General features: G+C 38.6%; 1 protein-coding gene across 4 annotated transcripts; it reads right to left on the bottom strand.

Annotated features, from left to right (window-relative positions):
• Positions 1–1,015: 1,015 nt before the first annotated feature.
• Positions 1,016–12,451, bottom strand: LOC116734980 (uncharacterized). 4 transcript variants are annotated; one of them, XM_032586536.1, is made up of 5 exons: positions 12,198–12,451; positions 10,584–10,943; positions 10,368–10,428; positions 9,665–9,818; positions 1,016–1,509 (listed from the first exon to the last, which is right to left on the bottom strand). In XM_032586536.1, the coding sequence occupies exons 2-5, from the start codon at positions 10,884–10,886 to the stop codon at positions 1,377–1,379; spliced, it is 651 nt and encodes a 216-aa protein (XP_032442427.1). In that variant the 5' UTR covers positions 10,887–10,943; positions 12,198–12,451; the 3' UTR covers positions 1,016–1,376. The 4 variants fall into 4 exon arrangements, with proteins under 4 accessions (XP_032442427.1, XP_032442428.1, XP_032442424.1 ...); XM_032586537.1 differs by having other exon boundaries at positions 10,584–10,903; XM_032586533.1 differs by lacking the exon at positions 12,198–12,451 and having other exon boundaries at positions 10,584–11,489.
• Positions 12,452–12,798: the final 347 nt, after the last annotated feature.

Genomic DNA, 12,798 nt, shown 5'->3' with positions numbered 1-12,798 from the left:
ACCTATAAACTGCTTAGTGAGCTGTTTTTTCATCCAGCAAGTCATCTTATTAAAAAAAATACTCAAATGCTCACTGTGACTTCCTGTGTTAAATGCACACATACTGAGCAAGCTGCTGTTGCAGAAAAGAAGAAAAGAAAACGCTGAATAAAAGCAAATCCCTGTCTAGAAGTCAGACACTGACTCACATACAACATTTATCATTGTTCAGGGGCTTATTTTGTACTCTATAAATTTGCCAAACCCTGCTGGTTTTCTCTGGTATTGAGGACAGATGAACTTTCTATGTATTGATTTGACCATATTTTTTTTTTAAAAACCCTTTTTTTTTACTTTAAGTACTTAACTCTATATATACAGTATATCATCATGCAGCCTACACAGTAAAAAAAAATTCCGTAAAAAAACAGGAAAATGTCCTGGTAATTTTCTGCCAGCACATTTTCTGTTTTTTTACGGAAATTCTGGTCATAAGTTTTCCGTAATTTAACAGCATTTTTTTATGTTAAATTTACCAGCACTTCTGTTAATCCATAATTGAAATTTTCCGTATTTTTACAGTACATGTCCTGTATATTCACAAACACTTCTGTAAATAATGAATTGAAATTTTCCGTTTTTTTACAATATGTATTAAAACATTCCGTAAAAAAACAGGAAAACATCCTGGTAATTTTCAGCCAGTACATTTTCTGTTTTCTTACGGTATTTTCACAGTTTTTCAATGTTAATTAACTTGCATTTCTGTTAATCCCTAACTAAAATTTTCCGTATTTTTCCAGTAAATCTGTAGTATATTCACAAGCATTTCTGTTACTTAAAAACTTGTATTTTTGACATTCAAACCATTCAAGTCTGTGTTAGACATTGACTAAGTAATAAATATAAAGCACTACATTTTAAATAAACATAAATTTAAGCAAAACTCAACTTCTTATTCAAAAGGACATTTAGACCATGAAATTTAGTGTTAAAATAGCTCATGCAGATGGGTTAACAATGAAACCATAAACAATCCATTTGCAAATTTTATTTTGCAGTTCATGGTTTTTCAATACCATATCAACACATCATTACAATATAATTACAAATTGCATTCTCAATTATATATTCAGTCAAACATATTTTTAAAGTTGTTAAGGTCAATGTAAAGTTCATTCTTGAGTCCAGACTTTGAAGTCAATTTAATAATTTTGTTAAGTTTAATTTAATTAACACAATCCAACACTAACATTAAAAAAATACAATTTTAATCTTGCAATTTGCATTACAAGATTAAAATCACAGGTGTAAACAAGGACCAACATCCAACTACTATTTTCTGAACTGCTGTCAACATAACAGAGAACATTATGAAGCATCACCTTTTACAAGAATCAAATTTTCCATGGACTGTCAAAGTCATACAGTTCATTTACAAACTTGAGCAGTCGGGGTGGAATGTGATGATGCTTCTTCCCCTTCATTTCAGCCTTTGACCCTCGTTTGGGGTTTAAGCCCAGAAAGACTCTAAAAAAAAAAGGGAATGGATACTTGAGTTTAACATACAGACAGATGCGTCCAAATTACATTATCACTAGGACTACCAAAGATTCCCAAAATGGGAATCTTCGTCCAGGTACCAGAGAGGGGCCAGTTTGGCCCTGTCCCTAGAGCTACCAGAGAGGGGCCAGTTTGGCCCTCCAAGAGAGGGTGTGAAGAGGCGCCTTTGTTATGTAAATAAGGCCATTACTATCCTGTTCCAAGGACAATCAGCGTGAAAGTTGATGTAGTGAGTTTGGCTCTCCTCCCCCCTGCTCATCTACAGGGATGCTAATTAGACCATTCAGAGTCGTCGGTTTGGCCACATTTGGATGCTAATAACCCAGTTTGGCCCTCTCTCGGTAGCTCTAGGAAGATACCCAATCTGGCCCCTCTTGGTAGAGATAGGAATTTCTCAAAATCCTGGTAGTCCTAGTGTTAAAAGACAAATAAATTTTTCATATCATTGAAAAATGTAAAGGTTCTTGAAGGGCATATCAATGGGGGTTTTTCTGTAATGTGACTTCTTACTCTATTGAGGTTGGTAGGACACATTAGCTATATACATTGTCAGAGAGCATTTTCGTACTGGATTAACTTTATGCTTACAAACAACACCAATTGCTAGCTTAGTGATCTGGCTGTTTTATCCATGCATGAGATATGTCAGTGTCTTGTCCTAATTTCTCAGCTCTGGGTTTTTCCCTTAAATAGTTTTATAATCCAATTGGAATCCCAATCAAAGCAAAAAGTCAACAAAGTTAATTGGACTTCCCTACATCCGTCTACATGCACTGAAATCCTTAATGTTTCTCACATGAATGATGAATGACCCTCGCAGCAAACATGCTGTGTCTTAAAATACTAATACATTTTCAAAAATCTGCACAGAATTCATGTTGTAACACCTGGCTACACGTTTTCCTTCAGGATTCCTTTTCTTTTTTTCAAAAATTGTGTAGCTGAGTGTGTCTTTAGACTGAATACTAATGCCTCTCAAAACAAATCAATTTTTCAAACAATTGACACCCTAGAGATAGCCATAGAAAGTTGACTTACATCACTCACACTGAGCTTCTAAGCCAAATTAATGTCCATAACATAGCAGAGCAAAGCTCAGTTTAGCCTTTTAAAGAAGAAAACTGTTAATTCCACTGCTAAATGGCTTTTCTCAAGGGTTGGGTCAAACAAGCTTTTCAGCCACAGGAGGTTCTTCATTCTGAGTCATGCTGTTCTTGCTGCAAGGTGAAGACGTAGAACGATGAAAGAAATCAGAACATAAAGGGTATAAGTTGAATATTAATGGAAAGGATTTGAAACCCTCTCTGATTTAACACCTGCAGCTACCTGGTAAACTGCAGCATGAAATTGCACATTCAGAGCAGTTTGTCAATGGAGCTTTCAGCAGATAAAGCAAATGAAATGCAGAGTGGAGGAAACATATTGGACTTCTACACAACCTGATGTTTCTTTGAATATAGCGTTCCTCACAATAACAGCGACGGCTGGTAAAGATGTGCAAAAAGGCATAAAATTCATCTTTATCACAGCTGTATTAGCTCACAGTAAAAATTAAAAAGGAATCACGTCTACAAAAACGTCTCGGATATTGGCATCCCTAATGGTAAAATAAATCAATGCAACCGTTCTTGTAATTAATCATTTAGTTATTTCCTGAAATATAGCTATGACCCTCAGTACAATGTCCCTCATCCACTTTTCAAAATGAGAAAAACAAGAAAATACAACCTTCAAGTAAAGCAAATGCTCTTCATAAGTCAATAAATAACTTATGAAAGATATTTGCCTAAACTCGCCCGACAAACAGTCAGAAAAGCTGAAACGTTTTAAACATCGGGAACTGTAGCAAGGATTGGTGTTATGAGGGTCACCAAGATTCTGTAAAGATCATTAAACACTTTAAAAATACCAACCAAGAGTAAATTTGGGGGAAACAGCCACAACAACCAAGGTTTGCTGAGTATTCTGGTATAATAAATAAAGGTGCATAATTATAAATTAATTTATAATCAAATTAATTTGATTGTTTCTATGAATAAATTGGCAACTATAAGGGCGCATAGCCAATGCAGTGTACTCAGTGTACTATAACCCTGGCGGGCCACCATGCTTTACTTGCCCCCCACCAGGCTAAACATTGTTTCCTTATTGTAAATAAAGTTTTTTTATGCACCAGTAACAATGACTGTAAAGAGGAATTAAGCTAGGTTTATAGTTTGTAGTTGAAGCGTTGTACTGGGCATGACGGGGTGCGCACCAATTGCTCCGTCCTTAAACCTGCCTGTTGGCTTCAAACACCATTTCCAAATTATGATGCCTGCTTGTTCACCTCCGAATTTTTTTTACATCTAAATTTTTTTTAATACAAAAACAAGGTGTGTCGCTGGTAGACTTCTCTAGCAAATAGATTCTTTTGATGCATCAAAGAGTGATGTCATCACTGCTGATGTCATTGTTACCAATGGAACTGAACATTCTAATAGTTCATTCACATCAAACACGTTTTGAGCGTCAGGCGAGTCTGGTTTACATTCATAGTCTATGTGGAGTGTTGGACGCCATGGACTCTCTTGACGCGTCAAACGGCCACATCGGCCCTCAACGCGCCTCCACATAGACGTTGAATGTAAATCAGATGCGCCTGACTCTCAAAACGTGTTTGGTGTGAATGCACCATTATATGTCCTGTGTCATATTAGTTCCATCATATTAGGACCAAAGCCTGGTCCTAATATGATGGACTCATTGCTTTGAGTCAGGGGTAACATTTAGAGGTAAAATGTGAATTAAGTTTTAGATAGGGTTAGGATTAGGGAAAATGTCTGTGTTAAGCAAAATCACAGCAACTAAAATGAAGGGAAATGAATGCAAAGTTCTAATATGGGTCGAAATAGTTTTGATAAATCTGTATAGCATTTTGTTTTCTAAATCATTCTATAAATAATGATGATATAATGTTAGGTTGTATTTCTGCCAATTGCATAGCTGCAGTACATTAGTAGTCTAATGTGTTGAATATGCTGAGACACATTCAACGCATTAGAAACCAATCAGAACCAAAAGTTTGTCTTTTGGTTCTGATTGGTTGTTTCTGGACAGCAGCAGAGTCAGAGGAATTTTCAGATTCTCAGTTTCATATTTTACTGTCAGACACTTTTAACAAATATTCATCTAACACACTTATCCTTGCGCACACACATTCACACTTAGGACAATTTAGAGAGACCAATTGTTTTTTTAGAAATTGTACCTGCTGCAGTTTTTATATATATAGGAAAGTTTTAATAATGTTTATTTTGGTGTTTTTAACTCTGAAATTGATCTTGTGTTTTATCCATTGGCTTTGGAGTTAGGAATATTATTTGCCTGTGTCTGTTTTGATTTCCTAAATTTGTGTAAAGGATATAAATACACTGCTGTTTAAACAAAACAGCGGTGTATTCATTTGGCACTTGTGCATATCAGCCCAACAAGGCCATACTGGATATTTTGGAGACGAACACATTTATCCTTGCGCACACACATTCACACCTTAGGACAGTGTTTCTCAATTCCAGTCCTCACGCCATCCCTGCCTGCATGTTTTAGGTGTTTCCCTTCTGCCACACGCCTGGATTGAATAATGGGTGATTAACAGGCTTCTGCAGTACTTGATGGTCACGCAATCATTTGAATCAGCTGTTCTGGTATAGAGGCACATCTAAAACATGCAGAGCAGGGGGGCCTGAGGACTGGAATTGAGAAGCGCTGCCTTAGGACAATTTAAAGAGACCAATTAATTTTTTAGAAATTCTACCAGCTGCAGTTTTTATAGATAGGAAAGTTTTAATAATGGTTATTTTGGTGTTTTTAACTCTGAAATTGACCTTGTGTTTTCTCCATTGACTTTGGAGTTAGGATTATTATTTGCCTGTGTCTGTTTTGATTTCCTAAATTTGTGTAAAACATTGAATTTTCATAATGCCCAGTGTTGGCAAAACCTGGGTTTGGATTGTTATCCAGGTTAGTACCACCTGGGTGTGGGTCGGCGTAAAGGCCGAGCTGGGCTTAGACTGGCCTTCAGGCCAACGCCAACACGAAGCCCCTCCATGCAACCAGTGGAGGTTGGTCGCATGGACCTCGATGTTTGATTGGAGGTCCATCTTTCCTCGGATGTCCCTGTTGGATTGGAGGTCCATGTTTCCTCGGACCTCCCTGATTGATTGGAGGTCCATCTTTCCTCGGACCTCCCTGTTGGATTGGAGGTCCATCTTTCCTCAGACCTCCCTGTTGGATTGGAGGTCCATCTTTCCTCAGACCTCCCTGTTGTATTGGAGGTCCATCTTTCCTCGGACCTCCCTGGTTGATTGGAGGTCCGTCTTTCATCGGACCTCCCCGTTTGATTGGAGGTCCATTTTTCCTCGGACCTCCCCGTTTGATTGGAGGTCCATCTTTCCTCGGACCTCCCCGTTTGATTGGAGGTCCATCTTTCCTCAGACCTCCCCGGTTGATTGGAGGTCTGCTTCTCCTCGGACCTCCCCAGTTGATTGGAGGTCTGCTTCTCCTCGGACCTCCCTGGTTGATTGGAGGTCCGTCTTTCCTCTGACCTCCCTGGTTGATTGGAGGTCCATCTTTCCTCGGACCTCCCCGTTTGATTGGAGGTCCATCTTTCCTCGGACCTCCCCGTTTGATTGGAGGTCCATCTTACCTCGGACCTCCCCGTTTGATTGGAGGTCCATCTTTCCTCGGACCTCCCCGGTTGATTGGAGGTCTGCTTCTCCTCGGACCTCCCTGGTTGATTGGAGGTCCATCTTTCCTCCGACCTCCCTGATGGATTGGAGGTCCGTCTTTCCTCGGACCTCCCCAGTTGATAGGAGGTCTGCTTCTCCTCGAACCTCCCCGGTTGATTGGAGGTCTGCTTCTCCTCGGACCTCCCTGGTTGATTGGAGGTCCGTCTTTCCTCGGACCTCCCTGATGGATTGGAGGTCCGTCTTTCCTCGGACCTCCCTGATGGATTGGAGGTCCATCTTTCCTCGGACCTCCCTGATGGATTGGAGGTCTGTCTTTCCTTGGTCTCTTCTGTTTGCAGGGAGTCTTCTTTTTGCAGGGGGACCTCTGGTTGGGTGGAGACTCTCGGATGGTTGTTTTCCAGAGCAAGTTTCAACTTTATCTTCAGGTCTGCAACCTGACCCTGCAATGATTTCACTTTTTCCTCCTGTTCTTTGATTTTGGAAGCTTGCTCAGTGTGAGTTTTGATCTGTTCCTCAAATTTAAGTCTCTCTTTGTATCCTTCAATCATTACTTCAATCAGACCTTTATTGCGGGATTCATATTTTTCTGCCTCCCTCTTGAAGTGATCCAGCTGTTGAAGAATGCTCTTTGATTCACCTTCACGTTTGACTTGCAGATGACGTTCTCTTTCCAACATTTTTTGCAGCTTATGAATCTCCTCCTGCTGTGATTTCACTTCAGCCTGACATGCAATCCTTTTGTCTCTTTCCTCACGGAGTTCAAAAATCTTACTCTGCAGTTCTTCTTTAAGATCGTCTACCTGCTTTGTGAGATTGATGACGTGTTGGCTAGACTCTTCCTCGTCTTCCACTAAGGGGGTGATCTCGAAGCCAGCAGAAGGAGTTGTTTTCTGCTCGACTTCCAATGATCTTGGGCTCTCAAAGTCGCCGGAAGGACTTGGTTCACCCTGGATCTCCGATGATTCATCTTCCGGCTCGCTGTCATCGTCAAAAACAAGGATTTCGTCGTAGTCGACTTGGATGTTTTGCTCCATCATTTCAATCCATGAAAGCTCAGCTGGAAAAGCTTCATGTTCACAAGTATTCTGTTGTTGCTTCATATCTATATTCTGGTAAATTATTTCTTCTCTGAAAGGATTAATTTCGAACGTGCTCTAAAGAGTGATCTGTCGCGATAGAACTGTGGAACAGGTCTGAGAAAACACTGTCTGTGAGCTACAGTCAAGAGAGAGATTCCTTTGTGATATCATAGTTATGACATCACTGCGGATGTCATTGTTACCAATGGAACTGAATATTCTAATGATGCATTAATATCAAACTCCTATAGAGGGTCAGGTGAGTCCAGTTTACATTCAAAGTCTATGTGGAGTGTTGGATGCCATGGACTCGTTTGATGTCAAATGCTCCCAACGGCCGCTAGGCGCTCCAAACGCGCCTCCACATAGATGTTGAATGTAAATCAGATGCGCCTGACTCTCAAAACGTGTTTGGTGTGAACGCACCATTATATGTCCTGTGTCATATTGGTTCTATCATATTAGGACCAAAGCCTGGTCCTAATATGATGGACTCATTGCTTTGAGTCAGGGGTAACATTTAGAGGTAAAATGTGAATTAAGTTTTAGATAGGGTTAGGGAAAATGTCTGTGTTAAGCAAAATCACAGCAACTAAAATGAAGGGAAATGAATGCAAAGTTCTAATATGGGTCGAAATAGTTTTGACAAATCTGTATAGCATTTTGTTTTCTAAATCATTCTATAAATAATGATGATATAATGTTAGGTTGTATTTCTGCCAATTGCATGGCTGCAGTACATTAGTAGTCTAATGTGTTGAATGTGCTGAGACACATTCAACGCATTAGAAACCAATCAGAACCAAAGTTTGTCTTTTGGTTCTGATTGGTTGTTTCTGGACAGCAGCAGAGTCAGAGGAATTTTCACAGATCCTCTGTTTCATATTTTACTGTCAGACACTTTTAACAAATATTCATCCATCATCATCTAACACATTTATCCTTGCGCACACACATTCACACTTAGGACAATTTAGAGAGACCAATTGTTTTTTTAGAAATTGTACCTGCTGCAGTTTTTATATATATAGGAAAGTTTTAATAATGTTTATTTTGGTGTTTTTAACTCTGAAATTGATCTTGTGTTTTATCCATTGACTTTGGAGTTAGGAATATTATTTGCCTGTGTCTGTTTTGATTTCCTAAATTTGTGTAAAGGATATAAATACACTGCTGTTTAAACAAAACAGCGGTGTATTCATTTGGCACTTGTGCATATCAGCCCAACAAGGCCATACTGGATATTTTGGAGACGAATACTTGTGCTGTTATGCCATTTTTGGTCGGAAGGTTGCTGGGAACACTTCGAAACACATCATTTTAAATCAAGATCTTTTGAACTATGCAAGAAAAGAATGATAGTGATTCAAAATAAAGTCAACATTCCTCCTATTGAACACCTGAGCTGAAGAGAGGACAGAATGAGAGATGACACAAGAGTCTAGACAGTCTATAAAGAATAGGCAAGGTCTCAATCTGAATGTGATCGAGAAAGATTTTCACCAATCCACTACAGAGCAACAAATGACAAACAAGAGGAACCTTTATAAACGTCCACTTAAAGTTTAAAGTAGTTTACAACCTCTAGTTAACTAAACATTGCTCCACCAATGCATAGAAATTATGCAAGGTCCGGACTGAAGAGCTCCAACCAGGAATTGATCACAGTACCTTGTTGCTGCAGAACCATCCATTTGACATTAAATGTACTCAATTCAATGTTGTGCAACTGTGCTACAGTCATGAGAGGTTAATTTATTTTAAACCTACCAGAGCTTAAAATATTGTCAATATAAGCCATTGTCAAATCTGCTCTTTCAGTAATTGCAGAGGCCAATGCGTATTTGCTAAATGTATGTAAAGCCCATTTTCATGTTCACTGATTTGAAATGCAGATTTCTCCATGTAATTGTAACTCCTTTGGGACTTTCACTGTCATACAGCGGCTTTCTGGATCTGCCAGGCAATCCAATTAGTGCAGCTGATCACCAGTCCAGTTGCAGTCATGCAACTGGACTGTCTCAACAGTTGCAAATAACTCCTTGACAATCCTCAACTTTGACTAATTTGAATGAACAATCACTGAAACAACAAAATTGTTGGTACACTTCTTTTAATGAAGGCAAACCCGTAACAATCACTGAAGTTACTTGAAACTGATAAAATTGTAAAAAAAAGGGGAAAAAAAGATTGACTGAAAATTAAACAATGAAAATAAGACAATGCTTCTGAACTGTGTTTCAAAAGCACAGAATTAATCAATTATTATTGCTCAGACCAAATAATTCAAAATATCAACAAAAATATACCAACCTTTGTATAAATTCCAGTGTCAGGGACATGTCTTTTGGATATTTTATGTTCAAGACATAAAACATGGAGAAGGCGTAGCTTAGGGCAGCGATGGGTGACTTGATGTGGTCATTCACAATCATTTGGTCAACAGCAACTTTAAAAAGCTGTTCACCTAAAGAAACAAATCATTAATACAAGAGTTTAAGATCCACCACAGGTGACCAGAACATGTCCATAATATGTTCTAAATACGCGCAGTAATTATATAGAAAATGTTTTATTATATTAATTTTCATATGACTTTTTTTTCACGTACCTGTCAACATATTTTTCTCTGTCCTTACATTTATTCAAAATACTGTATATTCCATGGGTGTCCAAAGTCGGTCCTCAAGGGCGGCATCCTGCATGTTTTAGTTCTCCCTGGTTTAACGCACGTGGATCAAATGATGGCTCATTAGAGGCCTAAGAGGAACATTGACTTGCTGAAAGGTTGTTACTACCACCAGGGAGAGAATAAAACATGCAGGATGTCGGGCCTCCAGGACCGACTTTGGGGACCACTGGTATTCAGTTCCAACAATGTGTATGATATTGCATCAAAATGTATATTAGCAAACTTTAACATTATTTGAAGGTTATTCTAGAAAACATAGTACATATAGAATTTTGAATCAAAGTTTAACAGACTGAGGAAAGCAAAATAATAATAATTGCACACCCATTATAAAGATGCATGGGGTGCTTGGCAGGTCAAGATCAGGACTCTCTGGATGCAGCAGCTAAGGAGAGAAAAGAAAATATACACAAAATAGAGAAATGTAAACACCAAAGCATGTAAATCTTCTAATAATGGACGGAACTAAACAGCTAATGTTTACAAAAAATAATTGTTAATATTTTTGGACAAAAAGAAATGTTTACAGTGTAAATTTACCTCATTTTGACAAAATAGTTGGGCTGGTTTCTCCTTGAAGAATTTTGCGATTCCACTAATCACCTGGACAGCATCACTTCCTGGAATATCCACCCCTCTGGACCCAAGGAAGTCCTTTATTGTCTTTTCTTTCTTTGACAGTTCCTCTGCCAGTCTGGTTTGTACTGGGAAGCCAAGAAGGGTGGTTGTGTGATCAAACAGGTGGATTGCTTCAAAGAGAAAAGGCCAGTCTTCTAATAACTTGCTGATGGAGTTTCCTCTGTTGATTGCTGCTCGCTGGATGCTATAGGTTTCAGCCATCATTCTTCGAACATCAGACTCTGGAAAATGATTTGTTTGGAAGGCAGTTTTCAGTTGTTCCTGTGTGAATTTTAGGTTTGTCACATTCTCAGCAGTTGGCTGCCACTGCACACAACCATAGCGATTTGAAGGCAAAGACTTTTTCTGTGATGCCATTTCATCTTCGCATTGTCTCTTTGTTGAACCAAAGCTCAATGGTCTCATAACATTTTCAACTCTGTTTTCAAGCTGTATAAACAGAGAATCATATCCTGTTCCAACAACTTTTAATCCATTGACCTCTCTGTCTTGGAAAGAGCAGGGATATTGCTCTATGATCTGCTGTGCAATGTTCCTCAACTTAGCTCTTCCAGGCCTTTTTTGGTCCTTCCCAAGAACATCATCAATGATGATGCGAACAAGTTCCCTTCTGTCTTTAGGTTTTGGTCTTTTCTTCAACAGCAATCATAAGTTGGGGTGGCATTTTGTGCCATGGCACAGGATATGCCTCACAGGAACCGGAAGTCACAGGTGATAGTTGCAGCTGGTGGCTATTCAGCTGCAAAGGTTCAGTAGTGGGGGCAGAATCAGCTTGCAATTCTAAATAGAATCAATAGAACAAAAACAAACAAACAAAAAACATGTTAATTATATTTATATGAACACAAGATTAAACCTAAATGATATATATATATATATATATATATATATATATATATAACAAAGCTGGAGTCTGGACGTAAAAACTATCCTGTCAAAGTAAGAAAAAAAAAAAACCCACCTGCGTCTCACACCCAGGTTATCAAATTGTGCTTAACAATTAAAATAACTACAGCCTGACATTTAAGAATAAGCACAAGCAGTATGACGCCATGAACTGCTAACTTTCACGCGCCATTTATCAACAGTTTGGATATTGAAAAGAAAAAAACGCATAACACCAAAGGCTAAATCAAGAAAACTCACAGCAGACGACGACTGTCATATATCAATAATTTGGGGGGCTATGTGAGACACATTCTTATTAAGATGGTCGAAAAAATCAAGCTAGCAAGTTCCTCAAGAGATAAATGCAAAAATGGGCGCCGTACTTGGAGTGTGGGAAAAAAAAGAGAAAAGCGGTGACCGTTATAAAGAACCTCGTCTTACTTTTACATTTCAGAACCAAAAACGGTATTTAAAAAATATGAGTAAAAACATTTTTAGTAAAACGAATGCAAAATTATACCGTATTTACAAGAAGATAGCGGTTCGCCAGTCTGAAATATTATCTATACTAATACTATGTTTTGTTTTTTTAATTTAAAAAATGTTTATTGATTTACTTTACATTACCCCAGAGGTGCCAAAAACCGATTACTCCAACTTCTAAGTCCAACCTGGGTCCAGGATACACATTCAGTGTCGGAGAGAGAGCTTTGAATGGCTACAGAACAAGATTTTGCGCTTCGTGCAGGTTCTTGTTCCCATGATGCAATGCGCCAAATTGAAAATACGGGAAAAATACCTGTAAAATGTAAAAACGGAAAATTCCTTCAAATTTCTACTGTACATTTTACCGTTTTTTTACAGTTTTTTTTTACAGTGTACATACAGATAAATCTAAGAAATTCGTATATTGTGAATTGTTTTTCTGTTACTTATTTTACAAAGTAAAACTCTGTCATGTTGTTTTGAACTCTCCGAACCCACATGCAAAGACACTCAGGAGATCAGATTAAAGATTTATTTACAAAGACAATTGGCGTGTAATGCAGGAGCGTCTGATCAGGAGCGGATCAGTGTGATCGAACAGCTGGTAGGTGGGCGTAACTCGTCAGGGAGCTCAGCGGATGAAACTGCAAATCCCGTACTTCGCATGGAGTGTCCAGAGAACAGGAGCCTAGGAATCACAAAAAGGTACAGGACAGGTAAGCGTGCGAAACAGACTGGATAT

Source organism: Xiphophorus hellerii, chromosome 16 (genome assembly GCF_003331165.1).
Source record: "Xiphophorus hellerii strain 12219 chromosome 16, Xiphophorus_hellerii-4.1, whole genome shotgun sequence".
Taxonomy (NCBI): domain Eukaryota; kingdom Metazoa; phylum Chordata; class Actinopteri; order Cyprinodontiformes; family Poeciliidae; genus Xiphophorus; species Xiphophorus hellerii.
Note: the sequence above shows the minus strand (reverse complement) of the source record. Positions and strands in the feature narration are given on the sequence as shown.